This window comes from Hippocampus comes, unplaced genomic scaffold (genome assembly GCF_001891065.2).
Source record: "Hippocampus comes isolate QL1 unplaced genomic scaffold, H_comes_QL1_v1.1 scaffold154, whole genome shotgun sequence".
Taxonomy (NCBI): domain Eukaryota; kingdom Metazoa; phylum Chordata; class Actinopteri; order Syngnathiformes; family Syngnathidae; genus Hippocampus; species Hippocampus comes.
The window spans coordinates 501,131-523,236 of NW_017806278.1; the positions used below are offsets into that span (position 1 = coordinate 501,131).

At 43.4% G+C, this 22,106-nt stretch overlaps 3 protein-coding genes across 4 annotated transcripts in view; 2 read left to right on the forward strand and 1 right to left on the reverse strand.

Annotated features, from left to right (window-relative positions):
- The window catches only part of zpax1 (zona pellucida protein AX 1), a 19,983-nt gene extending 16,828 nt beyond the window's left edge, over nucleotides 1-3,155 (forward strand). Inside the window, exons 9-21 of the mRNA XM_019857836.1 lie at nucleotides 43-260; nucleotides 327-483; nucleotides 564-772; nucleotides 844-961; nucleotides 1,041-1,240; nucleotides 1,321-1,435; nucleotides 1,814-1,983; nucleotides 2,054-2,148; nucleotides 2,225-2,355; nucleotides 2,414-2,603; nucleotides 2,674-2,815; nucleotides 2,886-3,009; nucleotides 3,069-3,155. Of these exons, the coding sequence (XP_019713395.1) occupies nucleotides 43-260; nucleotides 327-483; nucleotides 564-772; nucleotides 844-961; nucleotides 1,041-1,240; nucleotides 1,321-1,435; nucleotides 1,814-1,983; nucleotides 2,054-2,148; nucleotides 2,225-2,355; nucleotides 2,414-2,603; nucleotides 2,674-2,815; nucleotides 2,886-3,009; nucleotides 3,069-3,139 (1,940 nt within the window). The 3' untranslated portion in view covers nucleotides 3,140-3,155. The remainder of the gene's footprint in view (nucleotides 1-42; nucleotides 261-326; nucleotides 484-563; nucleotides 773-843; nucleotides 962-1,040; nucleotides 1,241-1,320; nucleotides 1,436-1,813; nucleotides 1,984-2,053; nucleotides 2,149-2,224; nucleotides 2,356-2,413; nucleotides 2,604-2,673; nucleotides 2,816-2,885; nucleotides 3,010-3,068) is intronic.
- A 1,439-nt stretch (nucleotides 3,156-4,594) lies between these two features.
- LOC109508034 (uncharacterized) lies at nucleotides 4,595-10,728 on the reverse strand. The gene is made up of 21 exons (XM_019857835.1): nucleotides 10,565-10,728; nucleotides 10,431-10,489; nucleotides 10,259-10,345; nucleotides 9,882-10,000; nucleotides 9,677-9,817; nucleotides 9,461-9,520; nucleotides 9,224-9,391; nucleotides 8,964-9,066; nucleotides 8,557-8,777; nucleotides 8,324-8,480; nucleotides 7,921-8,132; nucleotides 7,728-7,842; nucleotides 7,117-7,334; nucleotides 6,863-6,977; nucleotides 6,438-6,607; nucleotides 6,276-6,373; nucleotides 5,854-5,984; nucleotides 5,148-5,337; nucleotides 4,929-5,070; nucleotides 4,756-4,855; nucleotides 4,595-4,690 (listed from the first exon to the last, which is right to left on the reverse strand). Exons 1-21 carry the CDS (start codon nucleotides 10,585-10,587, stop codon nucleotides 4,620-4,622), a joined length of 2,700 nt encoding a protein of 899 aa, XP_019713394.1. The 5' UTR covers nucleotides 10,588-10,728; the 3' UTR covers nucleotides 4,595-4,619.
- Nucleotides 10,729-11,852: 1,124 nt separating this feature from the next.
- LOC109508006 (potassium voltage-gated channel subfamily S member 3) lies at nucleotides 11,853-14,585 on the forward strand. 2 transcript variants are annotated; one of them, XR_002166583.1, is made up of 3 exons: nucleotides 11,853-12,208; nucleotides 12,634-14,272; nucleotides 14,517-14,585. XR_002166583.1 is itself a non-coding variant. In XM_019857788.1 (2 exons), the coding sequence occupies exon 2, from the start codon at nucleotides 12,638-12,640 to the stop codon at nucleotides 14,123-14,125; it is 1,488 nt and encodes a 495-aa protein (XP_019713347.1). In that variant the 5' UTR covers nucleotides 11,853-12,208; nucleotides 12,634-12,637; the 3' UTR covers nucleotides 14,126-14,579. The 2 variants fall into 2 exon arrangements, 1 of the variants encoding a protein (XP_019713347.1); XM_019857788.1 differs by having other exon boundaries at nucleotides 12,634-14,579.
- Nucleotides 14,586-22,106: the final 7,521 nt, after the last annotated feature.

Here is a 22,106-nt window from a genome sequence, read left to right on the forward strand (position 1 = left end):
CCATTTTTTTTTTTTTTTTTTTTTTTTTTTTTTTTCTGACAGGTGGCGTCCTCTTTACTGAAGACGTGATTTCTTGGCACGTCCCCCGCCGTGTGACTCCCCTTCAGGACGGCAGCGTGAAGATTCTAGAGATGTACATGGGCATCAATGGACAGCGTCTGGATCGGCGTCAGATGGCCGCACGTGGCTACGCTTTGTCCGCTACAGACTTCCACATTGTCGTTGAGATCCCCGTGGGTTCTCCTGATGGCTACAACAAGGTGAGCGTTTGGTATGCGGCTTGTCCACCGACATGACTTATTTAAAACTGCCATACATAATTACAGAGCCATGCCCCAGATTACCAGTACCACATCACCTACACAGTCGAGCCCATGCTTGAAGTCATGTGGCGGGCTGAGCGAAGCCATGAAGATACCAGATATAAAATCCTGTTCCCCATCACCACACCTCTTATGCCCAGGCCACCCCAAGCTGTTGACTGTAAGTCAAGTTGACCTGAAGGTTAAATGTTTCATTAGGGTTCTGTTAAGGGTATCCTCTTGACAACTGACACTTTTTAGTTACTAATGCAGAGGAGAGATTGTTCGGCATCCACGTGGGCACCTTCCTGGATGATGTGGAGCTGAAGAACATCACGTTCTCTACTGGCACATCCACTCTGGAAGAGTGCGTCGCAAAAGGCTTCATTGTACAAGAGCACAGACATCCTGGTGGTCTGAAGAGCTTCTCTCTGAAAGTTCCCTTTGTTGCCACTGAAGTCCTCAAACATGTATGTGACCTACTTGGCGTTTCTGCAATAGTGACGCGTGTAAATGAAACCAGATTCTCATCAATCTGTAGAATCCCGAGCCCTTGGTGACAACCTACACACTTGCTCTCGTCTTTGGGTTCTTGATTCATCCAGAAGAAACGGCTTTTGCTCATCCCGTGGAATTTACTGCCTCTCTGCAGGATGTTGGTAAGATGTGTACCACATTTGAACACAGCCTTGCATTTATAACATGGTTAATTTTTTTTTTTTCTTTCTTCGCCTTAAGTACTCCCCACCATCAAAGGCACTTGTGATCAGCATTTGTTCTACATTGAAGTGACATTTGGAAATCAAGGCAAAAACTTTGAGACTCTGATTGAATACAAGCCACTGACCCCTGAGCTGGAACAAGAGTTCAGATTGCAAGAGAATGAGACCCACCTTACCCTTGTGGTTCCTTTTACTGCCAAACAGACGGCATTTGAGGTAGAGTTTAGGAATATAACCAATGACTTGGAACTGCCTTTAACTTTTTTTTTTGTTTTTTTTCCCTCCCCACCACGCAGCGCATAACCGCTGATTCAATCAGGGCAAGACTTGACATACTACTTTGGGAGATGACCAATAATTGGATGCTTGCTGATTTCTTCCTGTCTTGCAACTTCCCCTTGAGAACTACAAGTAAGAAATGCTTTCTTTTGAAAATGGAAATGTATCAAATGACAGGCTGATAATTTCATACATGGGCTAACATGACTTGAATGTGGGTTTATTTTTAAATATAAATGTCAAGAAGGCAAACCTGAATGCAGTGGAGATGACCAATAATTGGATGCTTGCTGATTTCTTCCTGTCTTGCAACTTCCCCTTGAGAACTACAAGTAAGAAATGCTTTCTTTTGAAACTAGAAATGTATCAAATGACAGGCTGATAATTTCATACATGGGCTAACATGACTTGAATGTGGGTTTATTTTTAAATATAAATGTCAAGAAGGCAAACCTGAATGCAGTGGAAAAGTTGGCAGAACTTGGTGACATTCTTGCCTCCTGTCCTCAGTGTGCTATCCCAATGGAACAATAACGGCTCTGGCTGCCAAAGTGGAGTCTGTTCCCAACCTCATCCCCGGTTGGCTCACCCTCAAGGACAAGTCCTGTAAGCCATTCTTCAGTGATGACCGCTTCGCCTATTTCTCATTCGGCGTCGATAGCTGTGGAACCACAAGAACTGTAAGTTGTTGTTTTTAAATATAAAACTTTGGATGAAAGGTTAAAAGTGGTAATTTTCTTTTTCCTCCAGTTCTTTGACAACTACATGATTTACCAGAATGAGATTGGCCACTATTATACCAACAGAGGCAATACCTACGCATCACCTAATGATCCTGAGTATAGGCAAGTCTTCACCCTGATGGTCTATCATCATATATAATGAATTATTACCTCAGCTGCATCCTTCACTTCTACATAGGCAAACTGTGTCCTGCTACTACATGATAAATGACACTCGGACTGTTAAGTTCGGCTACAAATCCCACAGCACTTACCCCTCAGCTGAGATTGGAATTGGACAACTTGATGTCCAAATGAGGCTGGCTCAGGGTAAGAATACTCGGCCAAAAATGTTTAAGACAATGACTAATTTGGTTTTCTGCTTCAGACTCCTCCTATAGTTACTTCTACCAAGCTGAAGATTACCCAGTAGTGACATACCTCAGGCAGCCTCTGTACTTTGAGGTGGCGCTGACTCGTTCTAATGATCCTTCACTGGAGCTCATCTTGGAAAGCTGCTGGGCCACTGCTTATGAAGACTCAAGTTCTCAGCCCAGTTGGGATGTCATTGTGAACACGTACGATTTTTATTTGTTTTTTAATTCATTGTGCTCCCTACTCATTTAATGCCAATTTTTGAATCGACAGTTGTGAGAACAAAGAGGACAGCCATGTTACACTCTTCCATCCTGTCACGGCTGATGCCAGGGTCAACATCCCATCCCACTTCAAGCGTTTCTCTATAAACATGTTCACCTTTACCAAAGATGATGTGATTCTTAAAGATGAGGTACAAGGTTTTTACAGCTTCTAGATTAAAACCATCCTGTACAGCATACTAATGTAGTTTTAAATTTTAGATCTACATCCACTGTAAAGCAATGGTATGTGACATAAACGACACATCAGAAGATATCTGCAGAGGTCAGTGTCCACGTCGCAGTCCTGGCATTTCTGGATTCCAAGGGATCAAAGGATTGAAAAGTGAGCCTTGATCGATTGAATGATTCCATGACATTTACTAACCGTTAATCTCTTCCCAGCACAAAGCGCAGACTCGAGACAGCCAAGGAGGATCTCAACTGGTCCTGTTCACCTCTTTAGCTCTAAATAAAGATTCTTAAACAAAGTTGTATCGCAATGCTCTATTTTCTTCATGGGACTGCAATGGATTCCAGTTGGTACAAAATAGTGAGCATGCTTGTCACAATTTTTTTTTTTTTTCCCACGACTAGATAAACTAAAGTCTAATTGTCTAACTTGAGTGGAATGTGCTTCATGAAGTTAAAAATGTGCATGAGAATTCAGTCAAAACTTTGCAGTGATTACATAGACAAAATTAATAAAGGAATATGGCAAATGTTTAACCTACAAAAATCAGTGCTTTTCAATTGTGGTGCAACAATTAAACCAGTGGTTAACCTGGGTTTGATGGAGCCTCTACCATAAAAATTGTCTTGAATTTGTATTGTTTTTAAATGCATTTAATGTTGAATTTGTAAAATTCACAAGGGTTTGGTGAATGTGCATATGAACTGGTTGGGTTCGGTACCTCTAACAAGGTGAAGAACCACTGAATTAAACTCATGAAATGGGCCTGCACAAAAAAAACCATTGAACCTTAGGAAAGTTTGAAAATTTGACAGTGGGTGTACCATGCTTTTTAATTGCAGTAATAGAATAGTATACCATTAAAGTAGGGGCATGTGTTTATTTCTGGCACATATATATATATACACCGGTATATTTCAATTTTTTTTTTTTCTTTTCATAAGTGCTATTTTTTTCCCCCTTTGTAAGGTGGAAAATGCTTTTGTTCCTGGGTGGGTGGTTAACAGAAAATGGAAGCACTGCCATAAGGCTTATTTAACCAAGCTGTCATCTAATAAGCATATAGGTGTCTTCAAAATTGGAATCAGTCAGCATGCTCTTTGGTGACATGGTGTGTACGATGCTAAACACGGGCCAGATGAAACAAACACTGCTTTGGTCCTGCTGGCATTTGCACCCAAACTCCAGTCCTCAGATGATACTTCAGTTCCTCTTAACGTAACCTAATCTTTGCGATTGTGATCATGCTGAATCTTGTGCCATTTACATCTCTGCGCATACCGGTACTTTTTATCCTTGTTCATGTAACTGTATGAAACCTTTTCCCATGTTGATATCATTGTCATACATGGATGCAGGTGTGTGTGTAGACAGGTTACATTCAAGCACAGAGAGAATATGCAAGACAAAAGGTTTCTCCCATTACTGCTTTATCCTATATGCTGACTAAATGTGATGCAATTTTCTGATTCATATGCATCATGCATATTTAATACAAGCCAGTGTCGAGCATAATGGCTAATATAAAACCATAAGTGTCATACAATTAACATGTATTAACATGTTGGCTAATAAATATTAACTCTATGAGGGGGGCTTTTTGTCAGCCTGACACCAATAAAACTTAATCCTCCTTGAAGGTAATTTACAGAGGAACTTTGTTCCTCCATTAAAGGGGAGGGGGAAGAAAAAAAAATGATCAAGGAGTTTGATATAGAACAAGGCCACCACTGCAATGTCATGTTTAAAAGTCACTTTTATTATTAATTTAGATAGATGCATCCAGAAGACACTGATGTGACGTCTCGCACATTTGGAGCAGCTCTCTTTTGAACTAGAACAGATATTCAAGTTTAAAAAAAAAAAAAAAATACATAAAAATAAAAATTGTGGCCCCACCTTTCATCCTGTTGTCTTGGCTGTAACACAACCTCTTCTTACATGCGTCACTCAGGCGAATTCGGGAGTCACAAATCACCACATCGCAGTGGATATAGAGCTGCAATGACAAACTGGTAAGTCAATGAATTCTGCATTCTGTGAGGGGGAATTAAAAGAAAAAAAAACATTACCTGCTTAGTCAAGTTATCCTGGTCTTGAGCAAAGGCAAACATGTTGACCTCAAAGCGCTTTACATGGGATGGATACTCCACTCCGCCATTTTTCCACACCGGATGGAAGACGACCTGGTTTGGGTCGACTGGGTTTGGACAGCTGTCGAGCACAAGATTCATAAACAGTGGCCCATTCCAACAACCCGAGCAGATCTACCAGCTTTAAATCTTTTATACCCATTTATGATCAGATTCCATCGGGGCTGGGATCTTCTGTCCATGTCGACCGTGGCCCAGCAGGACTCCAGCTCAAGTGACACTTTGGGGTTGGTCGATCTCAGGAGCGCCACCTCAAAATACAACGGCTGTTGCAGGTACTTTGAGACGGGGTAGTTGGCGGAGCCATAAAATGCACTGTAGGATTCATCTGTCATACAAAGTAAGAGATCATGTTGGCAAGCAACAAAGATTATTTATGGATAACTCTTTTTTACATAAAGCATGAGATCAAGTGATTTGTATTTAAAGATTGCCTCTTGTATCCCGATTTCAAGTTCATAAAGCATCAGCCAAGTGGTTCATTCTTAAATTACCAATAAGCAAAATTAAACATTTGACGATCACAAGTATGCTTCTTCATGGATACACCATGTTCACTTGACAGTGACACTCCACTTGCATCAGGACCAAATGTTGCAGTGACATGTCCAAGACTGTTTGGCAGAGATTTGCTTTCAGTGCTACTCGAGTGTAGTTGCTGTCTTGTATATTCACCATTTATAGACAAGTTCAATGCGACCGCAGATAGGCCACTAAAGTGCGGCGGTCGCTTTAACTTGCCAAAGCGCATCATCATTTGATCGCTTCAAACAATCCGAGGAGAATCTAATTTGACATTGCCAAGAATTTTTCTTATTCCAAGCTTGAATGAGTGGCCGCATACCAATAGCAAGCCGCAGCACCACTTGCAGCGCGCCTCTTCCGTTTTCTGCATACGGATCACTCCTGCGAGGTCTGGTGTGAAAGGTCACGGAGCGACTCGTGTTGACGTCATAGTAACATGAAATCCTTAAGCTTGAAGGGGAGAAAAAACGGGGGTTGGGGAGACAGTCAACTGCTTACCCGTGAAGTGATCTTCAGCTTTTTATATTTACAATGACCTAAAATGCATCCGGTTTTAATGACTTCAGGTTGTAATTTTTCTTAATGGTCACTTTGGCAAGCTTTAACATGTTGTGCACCAGTCAAGGTTACCGCAAAGCTACCCATAAGTCAATTTCATGTGCATGAGGGTTGCAGTATAGAATATTCCAATGTTGTATAATACAATTCACTCAAATTAAAGAGGTGTGTCTTGCAACTTACTCATATTCTGGTTCTTCATGCGAGGCATTATTGGTAGGCAGTTCAGCTTGACGTGGCAAGGAGATTTCATTCTCATAGAGCATCGAATTTGACACGAACTTTGAGGGAGCACAGAAAGAACTCAGATCAGTGTTCTGCGGTAGGGGTGAGTCAGGATCTTACCTTCCTGGTGGTCCCGCAGGTGTTGCCAGTGAAGACAAAATAGGCGAAGCGTTTGTTGCTGTAGACCGGCCCACAGGTCGGGTCAAGCAGGGTCAGCTCACTGGGGTTCAGGCTGGGGACCGACTCCAGTTTGATCGCAAGCGCCGTCATGGTGCCGTTGGGTAAACATTCTGAAACAACGGTAACTGTGTCAACGATGTTTAGCGGCTGAAGCAAGGGACGAGCATATTAAAACAAAACAAAAAGTTTGCAATCAATGTTACAAGATAAAGCTACAACGGAAAAGTGTCAGGACTAAATTGTAAAATGTAATACTTTACATAAACTTGAACATTTTTGCCAATTTCTCCATCATGTGTGGAGTCATTTTAAACAATCGCCACGGGTTCAACTCTACCACAAAAGCTTCAGTGTTCAAAACAAACCTGTTAGCGTTGAAGGAAAGCGACAAGTCAGAGTGAAGTCATTTATGTTGAGGTTGGTCTCTGGATTTATCAAAGTTATGTCAAGTCTGCTCCGTATAGATGATCCCTCAATAGCCTTGGGGGGGGAAACAAAAAAAAAAAAAACACACTTACTGGATACGTTTTGGAACAACTCTTAATCATATATGTCTTCCAACTTTGTGACCCAATACTCATGTTAAAGGTGTAAAAATCAATTCAGGTTCTGTACGTACCTCGTAGACAACATCATGAGATGAAAGCGGAACCACTATGCTGAAGTGCGTTCCGTTGGTGGTGAAGCTGTACTCCAGAGCCAGGCTGTGGGTCAAAGCGCGTGCTCCCAATCGAGTGTGGAAGTTGTGGCCTTCTGCTCCGAATTGCACAAGAATGTAGAAGTTCGTGGCATCGCAGCCACCAGTAGCGAATGCTTGGCCTAAGGGTGGCCTTGGAACTGGAAATAGATTTACTATATGGTTTATAGTGAGAAAACTGTGTGCTTATTCTAACAATTAACATTAGATGACATTTGTTGGCATCCACAGATTTTGAGTGGAGCGAAATTACTCTGGTCACTCATCAGATTAACGTGCATTTTTAAAATATCCACTGCACACTATGGCAAATGTTCTCAAAATTATATTGTCATTAACCTCACTTCTGAGCTCAAGAACAACAACCAACTCAGAAATGCTTTTATTATAATTGCACTGTACACCATGAAGGGATTAAAGAGTGATGTGATTTTTGGCCATATCACCAGAGCCCACATTAGTAGTACTCCGCCTATAGAATAGTAACTATAAAGGGAAGTTATGCTTGATCATTTTTAACACAATTCACTCACCTACTTCAGCCAATTTAGCTTCCAAATGAGCAGTGTGACAAAATGGCATGAACTTGTGCAAGACCGCCAGGCCGAAAGTCAAGCGCAGCGAGTAGACCGTAACCTCTGCTTCTGTCTGGTATAAGAAGTTACAATTAAAATTTGGTTTTTTTTCCCCCCCCAAATTTTCACTGTATAAGAGCATGTGGCTGACCATCTGTTGGACGACGCGGTCCGCAAAGGGAACTTTGAGCGAAATGAACTTTAGTCCGCTGCTCTGTGAGCGGCGCTCCTGCACGTTGAAGCCTCGCTTATTGCAGTCATGGACAGACAGGATCTCATCGCCGAAGGTGATGTTGACAAGACCCACGTCATACGCAAAAGGCCCGATCAGCATTTTGAACACCTTCTCCTCTGGAACAGTTTCTGGAAGGGGAGAGAGAAAGGAGCTCCTTCCCATTTATGATGCATGTAAGGTAATATCCCCCAACCTTTGAGATCACTGACACAATCTTTAGTTGAGGTTATTCTGTTGCATGAAAGGCAGCTACCATTCCATTCTAGTGGATGACAAAAAAAAAAAAAAAAGAAAAAAAAAAGGGGGTCATGAGACTCACTGTCTTGGACTTTTAAGGGTTGAAGTGCTGGTGGAGTCACGATTGGGAAGAGTACTTTGTATCTCGTGTCCTCATTGGTGGCCTCCTCAATCCACAGCAACTCAAGCATGGGCTCAATCACGTAACAGACCAAATACTGATTATTCTGGACAAGACTCTGGAAAAATTAACCACTTTTAGCAAAAAAGAAAACAAATAAATCCTCCTTTCAAAGTGGTTTCCTTGAGTCTGACCATGAAGAAGCCGTCAGGCGAGCCAACGGGAATTCGGACCACGATGTACATGTTGTCAACACTTATGTTGTAACGGCGGGTCGAGACCTCGTCGGAGTCCAACCTCCTTCCATCCACACCCATGTGCACCTCCAGAAGTCTGAACTGGTTGGATGAAATGACAGGGTCGATGCGTGCGGGCAGGAACCAGCTGATCATCTTCTCCGTGAAGTAAACGCTCCCTAGAATACACGCAGACAACGGCAGAGTTGCGCAATCATCAAATTCCCATTCACAAAAGTATAGACTAATTTTTCCTCTTTAATATAATAATGCATAAAACGTATATTAGTCCAACGGACGCTCTGATGACCATAACTCACATGAATTTCAAAGCTTTCCCCCTTCGAGTGGATCTCATACAGTACCTTCTAGCAGCGGACAAGCAGCTGCTACATCGATCTGGCTTCTGAACCACTTTTTTCCAAAGATGGCGGAGGCTTGCAGCACAGACATGGGAACTCCCGCTACCTGAAGATGTCAACGTTCACTTTAAAAGATATACAATTAATATTGCCTTTGTCGAATACGATCCATCTTGAGGGTAGGGGGGCATTTGGTCACTTGCTGTTGTCTGAAAACATCAGTGCCTAAGAGGGTCAAAATTTTGAGCCCCAAATCAACTCACGTGTTGTATGTACGTCTCAGCCGCAGCGTTGGAACTCCGCAGGATGAGCCTCGTGGCGGTGTTGGCGAGCCCGTAGCCAGCCTGGTGAGCCTCCTGCGGAGTCATCTTTTTCTCTTCGGGTGTGAAGAACACCAGTGATGACATTTTGAATCGAGAGTCGACCAGCCTCTGGAATAAAGTGAAACATTTTAAAAGAGCGTTCGGTAAGCGGTTCGTACGACAGTGGGTTTGTCCGACCTCGGCAACACCGTGTGGCGGCAGGGCGTCATCATCTGGAACGACTCTTGTCACGGACATCTGGAAGCGAGAGAGCATCCATCTTTACTTGTGCGGTGACATCTCGTGTGCCAGCCTTGAGGCTCACGTGCAGCCAAAGCAACACACATGCACTCTACAAAAGCCATGTTCGTGAGGGGCCCCTTCAATCATTTAAGTTGGCCATCCCTGACTTACCTCCATGTAGTTGCGGTCACAGACTATCTCCCTGGAGGCCTGCGAGCCGTAGGAGCACGTTTCAGCCACCCGGTACACATCATCTTGAGCCATTGAGATAGAATAGAGCCTGAGATTTAACACCGTTGTGAACCCGTTCCCCTAGAAGGCAAATTAAATGGTTAAGAGCAATGTACATAACGGCTGAGATTTGCGTTGGGTATACCGCGCTTTGAGCAAAACAGTTGTGAAGGGAGGCGTAGATCATGATTGTTCCTTGCTTGTGAGTCATACTGAAGCCACATCGCGTTGCCAACCTTTGTGTAAGCTTAACAGCAGAGTGACCTGTAAAGCCAAATTTGACAGCGTTCTCAATCCTACCAAATTCTATTTTCTTTGCATGATGTGCATGCACGCAACGCCAACAACAAGGAACTGCAAGGAAGACACGTTTGGGTATAGGGATAGCTAGCCACACAAACACACTCAGCAATTACCTACAAAAATATCTAAAATGTATTTCCAAACAATTCTCTGAATTCAGCTTGCAGGGCCTTTCAAAACAAAAGCAGCATGTGTCTCAAGACTTGAGGGAGAACTTACCAACAACAACAGAAACTTCCAGAAATTGCCCAGGAAGTGGACGAACATCCACACGCAGGATATTTCCCAGGCATGTTGTGTTAATATCTAAAACAAATGACATATTTAAGTGATAGCATTAAAAGAACATGGGAAAGGAGTTGCCAAAAAAAAAAAGATCAAATTCACTTACGGGGGGAGGACATCACTTGGGTCTCTACATTTCCAAATAAAAATAGTAGAAAAAGCCACCTGGAAACAACAGAATTACTCTCAAAGCAGGAAGGCCAAATGAGAAAACGAGGCTAAAGAGGGAGCGTTACAAACCCAAGTCCAAACGCAGCAGCCATGACACAAACAGAAGGACCAGATGACCACAATGTGCCTGTTTCTGCAGCTTATAAGAATGTTTGGGATGCGAGCCCGAGGCTTTCAGACACAATGAGGAAGTAGCTGGTTGCAAAAATACAACTGTGCACAGGTGGATCGCATCAGAACTGATGGACCTAAACACCACACCCCAAGGCCCCCGATTGGACGTATGACCGGTGCACTAGCCCTTTAAGACGAGAGGGCAAAGGTCAGAAGGATGTCTTTGGGTTTCTCCAGACACATGAGAACATTACATGAAAATCATTACTTTTGTCACATACATTTCCATTTTCAACGGTTTTTAATCTGAAAACCCCACAATCACACAAGAAAGTTGGGCATTTGCAACTTTCAAGTGAAATTTCACGGTCAACTTAAAATGGAGTGGAACTTTTACCGGTGAACTTTGTCAATTCAATACAATAGGTGAGGAAGGGCAGCCAAACAATAAAACCCCGTGATATCATATCTGCCGTCAAGGCCTGATTGACACTTAAACTGCTTGACACCTCACAAATGATATGAATCTGAGTGGGGGTCACAGGCAAGGTTTCAGTTATGGGGCTGAGTCGGGGTGGCCTCGCCTGAAGTAATTTCTCACATTTGAGGGCTTCACCTGTCGCTGTTAATATGCACGTCGATGTCCTTGTCCTCGATAAACATTCAGAATTGATGATGTGGTTTTTTTTTTTCCCAATTATAATCTCTCTTACAGTGGCTGTGTACTTTCATACATTATTTGCATCGTCATTTGTTGCTAGGCAGAATTTGTGAGGCACAATCATTTGTGCCTTCAAGCCAAATTTAAAAGCTGGCATACACCAGGCCTTCGTACCTGGCCCCACGCAGCAGAAGACGGACAAGGAGATTGGGTCGCATTGGAGGGCAATTTTAGAAACATTTGCTTCTCGCATCATCGCCTCATCCGATCTGAATGAAACTGAAAATGTTTATGAACTTTACAGGCAAAGCTGCGAGGAACATTTTAACATTCATTAACTGTCCTACAAGTGCAAAAATAAGTCAACCACTGTTAAAATTTGAGAGTAAAAAAACTACAAAACGCTCACCCTTAATCTATTAGTAGTTCATATTGTGTAGATTGAACTGAAGTGCTGAACGACTGGCTCACAGAAACATTTTCAGACATAGGCGGATCACTAAAGATTCACTTTGTGACTTAATTCTACACTTGATGGATGGGATGGAACTCCAGAGACATAACTATTTTTATACGGGCCATTAAGAAGTCAATTTTCCATACTATGTCCTCTATAAAAATATAAAATTACGACTTTCCATGTCGAGCTTGGAGATGAGGTCACATGGACCGTGACATCATCATCCTCCACTGGGTGTTCCAACACATCAGCAAGTCTCTTACTCTCTCACTCCCTTACTCCCTCCAACCCAGCCCCTCCTTGCACACTGTAAAAGGGAGCGAAGAAGCCCCATGTCCCGCTTCCGTCTCTCCTCCGCCTCCCCCTCATGAAGCCGCTGCTCCTCCTCTCAGTGCACCGAACCGAACATCCGGATAAGAATGTGACTGCAGGCTTGGCACAAAGTTCGATTTGATGGAAAGTGAGCATCTGAATCCTGGTAGGTGGCTTGAGTTGTCACCTGCAATCCTATCGAAAGTCAATAGAATCTGTAATGAGGGAAAAAAAACGGAAATCAAGTGACTTTTATGGAAATGTGCATGCGGACTGTGTTTCCCTCACGGTTTAATGAAACGCGTAACTAAAGAAGATGAGGTAAAAAAATGAGAAAAGTAGTCTTGAAGTGTATTTTCAGGTCAACTTGTTGCCTCTGGAATGTCAAGCCTCAGCTCATAATCCTGTTGATCGCTCCAAGAAGTGACAGTTCCTCCTGCCACTTCTCTCCTGCATCAAGCATTTCCCGTGTGTGTGTGTGTGTGTGTGTGTGTGTGTGTGTGTGTGTGTGTGTGTGAGCAGTATTGATTTCCTTGCTTCAGAGAACTAATGTATTCTACACTAACACAGCACTCCCCTCTGTGCCCTCAGGACCATGGGCTATGGGCAAATCCTCCACAGACGCGGCTACGATGAGCAGCAGCTTCGCCTCAACGTCGGAGGACTTCGCTTTGAGGTGGATGGAGACACGTTGCAGCGCTTCCCGCACACGCGTCTGGCCCGCCTGCTGCGCTGCCGGAGCGAGACGGCCATCCTGGAGCTGTGTGATGACTACAGCGCCGCCGACAAGGAGTACTACTTCGACCGGAATCCCAAGGTGTTCCTCTGCGTGCTCAACTTTTACCAGACGGGACGCCTGCACATGATGGAGGATGTGTGTGTGTTCTCCTTCAGCCAGGAGATTGAATACTGGGGCGTGCAGGAGTTCCATCTGGCTGACTGCTGCAGCAACTGGTTTCACGAGAGGAAGGAGTACATCCATCACCGGGACTGGGACGCCAGAAGCGAAGATGGGCGGCAGCCCAGCTTCAACTCGTCCCTTGCGGAACTGTCGGCGCTGGATCAGGACCTGGCCAAGTTTGAGGGCGCATGGTGCGCCGAGTTGCGGAGTTATGTGTGGCTTAGGCTGGAGGATCCGGGTCACTCCCGAGCGTCGAAGATCATCGCCTTGGCGTCTCTCAGCGTGGTGTTGACGTCCATCATCGCCATGTGCGTCCACAGCATGCCCGAATTTCAGCACGTGGACGACAACGACAAGCCCATCGAGGACCCCGTCCTCGCCATCCTGGAGGTGATCTGCATCGTGTGCTTCTCCGCTGAGTTCATCATCCGGCTGATCGTGGCCCCCTCCTGCAGGAAGTTCCTCGGGAACCCCTTGAACATTATTGACATTGCCTCCATCCTGCCCTTCTACGCCACCATGGCTCTGGAAAAGGCTGACGAGGAGGGCGCCGAGGAGAACGAAGACATCGAGAACGTGGGGAAAGTGGTGCAGGTTCTCCGCCTCATGAGGGTCCTCCGAATCCTCAAACTGGCTCGGCACTCCATCGGGCTGCGAGCGTTGGGCGCCACCGTGCGTCACAGCTACAACGAGGTGGGCCTTCTTCTTCTGTTCCTCTCCGTGGGGATCTCCATCTTCTCCGCCCTTATCTACTTTGCGGAGAAGGAGGAAGAGGACACGGATTTGGGCACCATTCCATCCGGTTGGTGGTGGGCCACAATCACCATGACGACGGTGGGCTTTGGGGACGCGTGTCCCGTGACCCTGGCGGGGAAAATCGTCGCCACCGTGTGTATCATCTGCGGACTTTTGGTGGTGGCGCTGCCCGTTACCATCATTTTTAACAAGTTCTCCAAGTACTACCAGAGGAACCAAGCCATGGAGAGCCAGTGTATCCCCAAACCTGAGAGACAGGACCCTGAACTTCCTTATTACAACATCAGGGACTTGTTCACCGAGAAGGTGTATCCGTTCCTCGGAGGCATCGCTCTCCGGAACAGTGTGGGCAGCGTCGGGGATGACACGGACGCCTCCAGCTTACAGGACATCGAAATGTACAATGTTGATACTTGTGACACTTAAAGTGTAGTGGTTAAAAAAAAATAAATGAATACATAAAAAAATCGATTTAGATTTAGATGAAAAAAATATTAGTCGAATCAGACTGGCATGTACCATCCTTCAGTCATATCACACGCATATATAGACACAAAACGCCACATTTAACAAGTTGTGTTTTTTTTTTTTGATTGAATGGATCAGACAGCCAAACATACAAATGCAAAATGATGACACTCACAAGGAGCATGGAGATGACACACACTGAACTAACTGTGTGGTAAATGGCCAACCTTAGCCGCTAAGGCATCACATTCGGCCAATGCCCCTTAAAATTACACATCCAAACAAATACTGCGATGGATGGATTCCTGGTATTTCAATTCATATTAATTGGTAATTTTTTTTGAAATAGGAGTATATTGAGTTAGATCAAGGTTGGTCACGGAACCAAGTACACATGAGCTCCTTGTAAGTTTTTTTCGAAATATTTTTTTTTTCTTGAATAAAAAAAAAATTATAATAATAATAAAAACATACAGTCCCTCCCAGCCACTCGGGAACCTTGCTCTATGCCTTGAAAGCCCATTTTCTGCTTGAGAAAACGACAATGATGCATGCGGCAGGATCTTAATGTTCATGTTTTTTTTTTGTCTGAGTAATCTACTATTGATTTGTCCACACTTACTCAGAGTCCTGACTCCAGAGTTTGTCGAACGGCAAAACTATAAAGTCTTGGTTCGTTGACGCTCCACTAATTGCATGAAGGAACATTAAAATACACACAATCCTAGGCAATATTTGTTTTTGGACACCTGTATTTGTTTTTTGTTTTTTTTTAATGGGGGGCCATGCTGGGCCATATCTTATGTTGAAATAAACAAGAGACTCTTTGCACTAACTTTATTTAAATTGTCCCACATTAATCATGGTGGTTACGTTAATTATTTTCTTGACCCGTGGCTCTGTTTTGAGCTGAAGTAAACTTAAAGTGAAGTGAAAACTATCGATTAGCTCTCCCTTGATGTTATCTTCTGCTTGGATAAGCTGCTGTTTGACCAAAACTATAAAAACAGTGGTACCATGACTTGTGAATTGAATTTCCCTCGCTGAGATTATACCTTAATTCAGTATGGATTGTGATGGGAAAAAATACTTGAAAATCTTGACTTAACTTCAACATAGGAATACATTTTTGTTATTTTATTCAATGGCACCCTAAAAATTGTAACGCAAAGCACCTGCAGTTTCTTCAGTGGTCCACCTGTTGAGACACTTGGGATGTATTTTTTGTAAAGCAACGAGAAATGCGTACACACGGAAACTTGATCATAATAATAATAAGCATAAAATAAGCATAATTAAATTTGGAGGGGTGGTTGTGAAAAAATGCAAATGACCCGTAACGGTCAAAGTCACTGTGTCAGCACAAATGTCAGCGCTGCCTTAATATCCTGTATTTCCATTCGACGCTATGACTTCACACCTCCGGGGCCTTATTTTGATAAACAAAACAGTGGACTTCATCCCATAAAGGCTCAAGTGACGCGTCATATACGTTTGTAAACTCCAATCGAGATTTGATCCACGTCCTCGTGAGATGGTGGACAACAAAAGTAGCGGGATGAAAGGTGCGACGGAACAATTGAGTTTCTGTCAGCCGAGATGTGCTCCATTTCACAACGGGCAGAGCAAGAAAATCAATAACTTTTATTGAAGCCTTTCCTTCATGTGCGATCGTTGTCAATGTTGTATTTGCGGCTGGACTGATTCGCAGGCTCTTGATGATTCTCAGGCTGCAGTCAGATATTTTCTCTCCGTGTTGTTTTTACAGCGACTTTCATGACTCATCAACAATTTGCAGTCACCTAGGTCTCGCCTTGGGAATTCGCGTATGACAAACGTGGACTCCTGCCGAAACTCATATTTCTATTTTTTACGCAATATCTCATTGTGTTTTTATTTTTGTATCTAACTCTGAATCATGATGACATCTGGCTATCAATAGCCCCTTTCATACTGCCCATGTAAGGCTTTTTTCGACATAGCTCGCTGTCTTGTGTGTACCAATGCGGGATGGGGAGTTTTTCAGTGGCGGGTTGAGCCTTTGGTCGCTTCCGTCCAACTCCAACCAACTCTGCCTGGCAACAGGTGAAATCACAAAAGTGAAGGAAAGACATGTCAGTCAATAAGACATATAAGTCATATATTTAGAATGCTCCACATTAGAGAAGACCAATAACTCATGAGGTCAAGGTATCTTCACCTTGCCTTGGACTTGGAGGAGTGGCTTATCCCATTAAGGACATTGGAATCCTGCAGCATTCCTATTAGCCTCTGTGCCCATTCTACATTAGAGTCATCAGTCAAGCAAACCAGCAGAATCACATCATAGAGGCTGCTGTGTGTGTGTCATCTCCTGTTTCACTTTACACCAGACAAATGAACAGCAATGTGTGACGTACAAGAAACAGTAATGTCGCTTTAGCAGATGACTTGTGCAGAAAAAAAAAAAAAAAGCGTTCAACAGTGTCTCCCCTTCTGTTAATCACCAGCCCACACACATTACATGAACTACATGCGGCATTTGTGTAATGGCTTTGTGAGTAACAGAGGAGCTGAGCGATACTGGACGCCCCCCCCATCCCCCCCAAAGTGACCATGAAAAGTTGATGGGCTAAAAAACGTCCAGTTCATCGCTGATCCGCTGCTGCGGCGGCGGCTCTTAGCTGCGATGATGGAACACTCGCTATCCACGGAGAGCCACAACGTCGAGAGCAGGAATTTAATGGAGGCAGTAAAAAGAGGCCAGGCGGGGCGGGCGTTGACTCCTGCAAATGAGTCCCAAAGAAGGGAGGATGGCCGAGATGTAGTGATTCAGTCACAGGATAAACATGCTCGCCTGCATGGAAACAATTATCCTCTCAAAGATGCCTTTGAATTGACGAGTGATTAGCCAATTGCTCAGATGTGGATTTTAATGATGAAAAATAACACTCCATAATATTGTACCTATTCAGAGCAGCCAACCTTTATTTCAACGGTGCGTCCTATCTAAAATTCAATAACGGCACAACACCTCTCTGAGCTCATCGTTACAGCACTAATATTAATTGTTCTGATTAAGAGATAAAGAGTGTTTGATTGTGGGTATTGTTCTTGTCTGTCTCGGCGTTGCTGCTGAATCATTTATGTTCGGTCCGCTGCCGAAAGGGTTGAAGCACCGCAACGTACATGCTAATTAGCGTTCGAAAGCATTAATCTAGTGTGACCTTTTGGAGGCGGTTGTTTGGCTGTTTTAAATTCACAAAGGGTAATTTTTGTTTTATGTTTAGTTAGACCGTAAACTTCAACTGGGATGGGCATTGATCAAGGTCCAGCCTGTTTTTTGATCACATAAATGTTCAAATAAATGAATACCTACTTTTGCTTTTATTGTGGAGTCTGGAGGGCCCAATTGTCCAGGCAGGCAAGGAATGCAGGAGTCTCAAAAGGTTTTTTATTTACAAAAACCACAAGAAGAAACCCGAAGCCAGACGAGGAATGTGATGGGTGAGCTACTAATGTTAAAAAAGTTACTTTATACAACATTTGCTAAGTGCGCACACATTCGAAAACCTTTGCCGCTCAATGAAATATGGCCTTAAGGAAACAAGAGCATATCTTCTTTTAGCTCAGCTCAGCATGTATGATATCATTAAGCACTGGCCATCCAATTGCGTCCACTCAGCCATTTGGGAACATCAATAAATGGTCGTAATTAAAAATCAATGAGAATCTATGGCTTCATTGAATTCTTAAATGTCTTCACTGTAGCCCACTCTATGTGATGGGTTTACGCACTTTGGTTTTCATCTTGCTCCACTCTGCAGTTTTTTGGGATTTTTTTTTTTTCCTCAGGGGCAATCCAAGAAAATGTGAACAATCAATACAGACTGATGGGAATCATCGATCATGAACTTAATGGACGATGATGGTGTTAGGCTGCTTGCCCGCAATGAGGGTATACGAGAAGCTCTGTGAGGGGATCAAAACTTTCAAAAGGGATCGCGTTTACATTCTTTTAAAAAGTTAAAGTCTTGGTGTGCTAATATTGGCGCTATGGCAACACTCTAAATGTCACAAGGCCAAAGTGATTAAAACTAATACCTGCAGCAAAGTAAGGACACCAGCGGCACTCTCCCCTCTCCCTCAAGGTTGCTTCACCCATAACGGGGCTCCACATTGCCAAGTTTGACAGAGCATTGCTTTGCCTTTTTTTAATGGACGTTAAAATGGCCACCGTGAGAGCAAGCGCCAAAGACATTATTCACTGGCAAATTGGCTGCCACATTGCTGGTCATGGCCCCTCCCATGATGGCCATGATTGGCCACAGAGATGACCTTGTGAATAATTGATAATTGGATTTTTTTTTTTGTCCTCCCCCAGACCAGTCAGTTTGCCGCAATGAATTTGCGGGGGAAAATCACGTGGGTTCATTTCAAAGTTAGTTTGAAGCTCTAGATTGGTAGGTCTTGTCACTTCAACCTCCTTTGCACTACCAGGGAAAACGGTTTAAGCATCTTATACTCTTTGCAAGTGAACAAATAAAGCGTAGGACCAAATCCAAAAGCAATTCCGTGAGTCAGTTCATAATGGAAGGAATGTTTATATAAATGAACGTTAATGGTGTCATCTCAGCATATTTATGTTCAACATGTAAAGCAAGAAAGGCCTTTGGCGTGAGGCGAATGCCTTGTCTAATAACGCACACAGCGTAAGTCGTTGGCAGCAAATTGAACTCACGGCTTTCTGCGTGCTCTCTGGGAGACAATAATTCTTCGTTAGATTCCCGCACATCAGCGCAAAATGATGCGATTGATGGAAGCATACACTAGCTGGATGGGATTTATGTGACGCCGTCTTCTTTTGGGCACGCTCCAAAGACAAAACAAAGAAATCATCGCTAGTTAGGAGGCGAGCGATGTGTCGTAATTTCTGAATTTGATGTTTTTATGAGGTTTATTCCAGCAGATGCGGAGGCAAAAATGCCATTAATGGGTTTTGGCTATTACACATTGAAAGTTGAGTGGGGAAAGTTGAGTTCCTGTAACTTTGGCTTCAACTGAGATACATGAACAAAATCTAAGAGTGGGAGTCAAGAGAAGGGCAGCACCGTCAGTTCAAATGAGATAAAAATTGGACGCTTGTTCTAAGCAAAACAAACAAAAATAAAAAGCTCCCGTAAAGTGTTGTGGCTTCCGAAGTATTACATCACCTTCGGAGGAGAGGGAGAAACATGTTGATGACTTTTTGACGGATGGCACTTTCAGGATCCATCCCATCTGATGACGGATGACAGCGAGATCATAAAAGAGTCAGCTGCAAAGTGTTGGCTCAGGGCTTTGAGAGAAACATCCTCCTGCGACTAGAAACGGGCTGATGGGCTTGGTGCAAATCAACTGAGGTCACTGGAGCATGTCGAGTCACCATACTTGCACAAAGATGACAAAATGTGCAGACGAACGCGCGCTGTTGTCGCATGCTTGAAGTGTGGAAAGGCGTCTTCAAAAAAGTGTCACAACAACCTGTTGCGGGACCACAATGGAATAATCGCCACAGCGCATGCGTAGGCTGCTTCCTGCTGGGAATCAGGATACATTTGTCACTGTGTCATTTTGTACAGAAAGTATTAAAATCTGCACGACGGCGCATGATATGCTGCTTGCTGCTGAGGATCACGACCTCGGGTACCCAAGTCCCCGGTCCTATCCAGCCTGTTTTCGATGTCTCCCTCCGTCACGACACCTGGTTCAAAGGATCAGCTCCTCAGCAGGCTTTTTCAGAAGCCTGATAATGATCAGGCAAATCGAACAGAGAGGCAAATCTTTGAAAACATGTCAGCGCCGGTCAGCTCAGAGATGGATGCACTCAAAAATGGGCTATTCGAACAAGCGTGCGCGAGAGGCAACGCTGCTGACCGTGGCTAAAAACTCGAACAGGAGGGGCGGGGTGGAGAGTTTAATTCCATTAAGTTAGCCCGCAAATGAGGACGACGTCTTCCTTTAAAATGCACGGCTTCAACGTGACGGGCGGATAAGCAATCAAATGATATGTGGGTCAAGAGGTCAGTGGAGGGGAGTATAGAGAGGTGCAGATGACATTGAATTTGAGCTTTGGGCCCTTGTCACTTATATGGCTTCGAAAGTCATTACAAGGAGTGATTGGAGCCCCCCCGTCAAGGACACTTGGATGTGAGGAAGGGTGGAGAGGTGACGTCGAACAGCGTGCACTCGCTTGCACACTCACACAGAAGCCTTTAGTACAAACGAGGTTTAGCTCTTGGTGGATATTCTTTGACTTCTCTTCACAGCCTTTGCTGGAGCTGCTCCTTCTTTTGGGATAAATGTTAGGAAAAGGCAAATATTGTACAAGATTTTCCTCTGAATGGTCACCTACCTTCCGCAAGAATCAAAATTCAAGATCCAGCGCGAGATCCAAGAGCTAGTTCCGACGTTCTTTACAAAGTTATTGACAAATATGTGGTCATGGATGACCACAAAATATCCATCCGCCCATTCTCTATTCCACTTATCCTCATTGTGGTTGCGGGCGTGCTGGAGCCGAACCACAATAACGCGACAGAGATTGTCTTCGGTTGCATTATTCGTCATGAAGGCAAGATGTTTAACCGGCGCTTGTATATGGCACTGGCATCGACGATAAATTATAAGATGCTTTTTTTTTTTTAAACAAAGATGTAATTTCCAGACCAATAACATGCTCGTGATATCTGATGATCTCCTTCAGCACGGTGGTTGGGAATCACTGGTCAATGAAATGCATGGCAGTGACTGTGACCCGAAGGCCTCGACTGGATCTCATCTACCCATGTGACAGGCTGTCCTGCCAAGTCCTTAGGGTTGAGTGCATCCTGGGACTGCATAAAAGGGGAGACAGAGCTCCCGTGTGGACACTGTTGAAATTTGAGCCTTCCCTTAATAGCTGTTGAGGAAGAATAACGCCCTTTGCTAACATCTTGTGACCAGAATTTGAAATGCAACTTGACTGTCATTCACGATAAGCGCTTCAAGAGCGACAGATTCGATTCATCCAGGGAAAATAGTCACTATGGATATGATTAATTATTTGAGGTGTTAAACGTTCAAGTCTGATGTTTAAAAATCAGTTCGAAATTCAAATGTAAATACAGAGGGGTAAAAATATCGTACTGCACAAACATATCCGACTGAAAGGCTGAGCAAAATGTATATGCATGGAAAAAAAGGGTCAGTGCTGACATCGTAGGGCAGTTATTGAATAAAATTATTCAATCCAAACAAAAATAATGAAAGCATTGTTTTGTACCTGCAATTAAATGTCAGTCGGACTAATACTTTCGATTGTTCTCAACACTTAACTTTTATTTTTAATTCACAAGTTATATTGTATCTGATAGGATACATTTATATTACCAAAATTATTGAAAAAAAACATAAATAGAGCAAACTTTATATATACTTTTTTTTACATATTACTTTTAAAGGTTATTTAGTTGTAAAAAAGTACAACCAAACTTAAAATAGAACCGGCAACATTCAACGCAACATTTTCACACTCTGCAAAGTATTTTTGAAAACAAGCCATGGGCACATTGGAATTAAAAGGAACCATAAACAACATTTTGTTCTGTGTTAATTACAAACGATCTGATCTTGAATACCAAAATACCCAGGGAACGTCCCCATACTGAAAATTTGCCAAAAAAAAGTTAATTAAATAAAAGGATACAGAGTACTTGTAAAAAGGCAACATTGGCAAAAGCGTACTGTATAAGTGCATTTCGACAAAAATAAAGACATTTGTAATATTCAAAACGATACAAATGTGTGAAAATATGGAGTGCTGGCCTGGTTGATGAATATGAACACTTTTTTTTTTTTTTTTTTTTTGAGCCAAGCCCCGTCAAGCTATTCATTCCATTGGCGGAAACGTTTAAAAAACCGCTTTGTGATCCAATGTCGG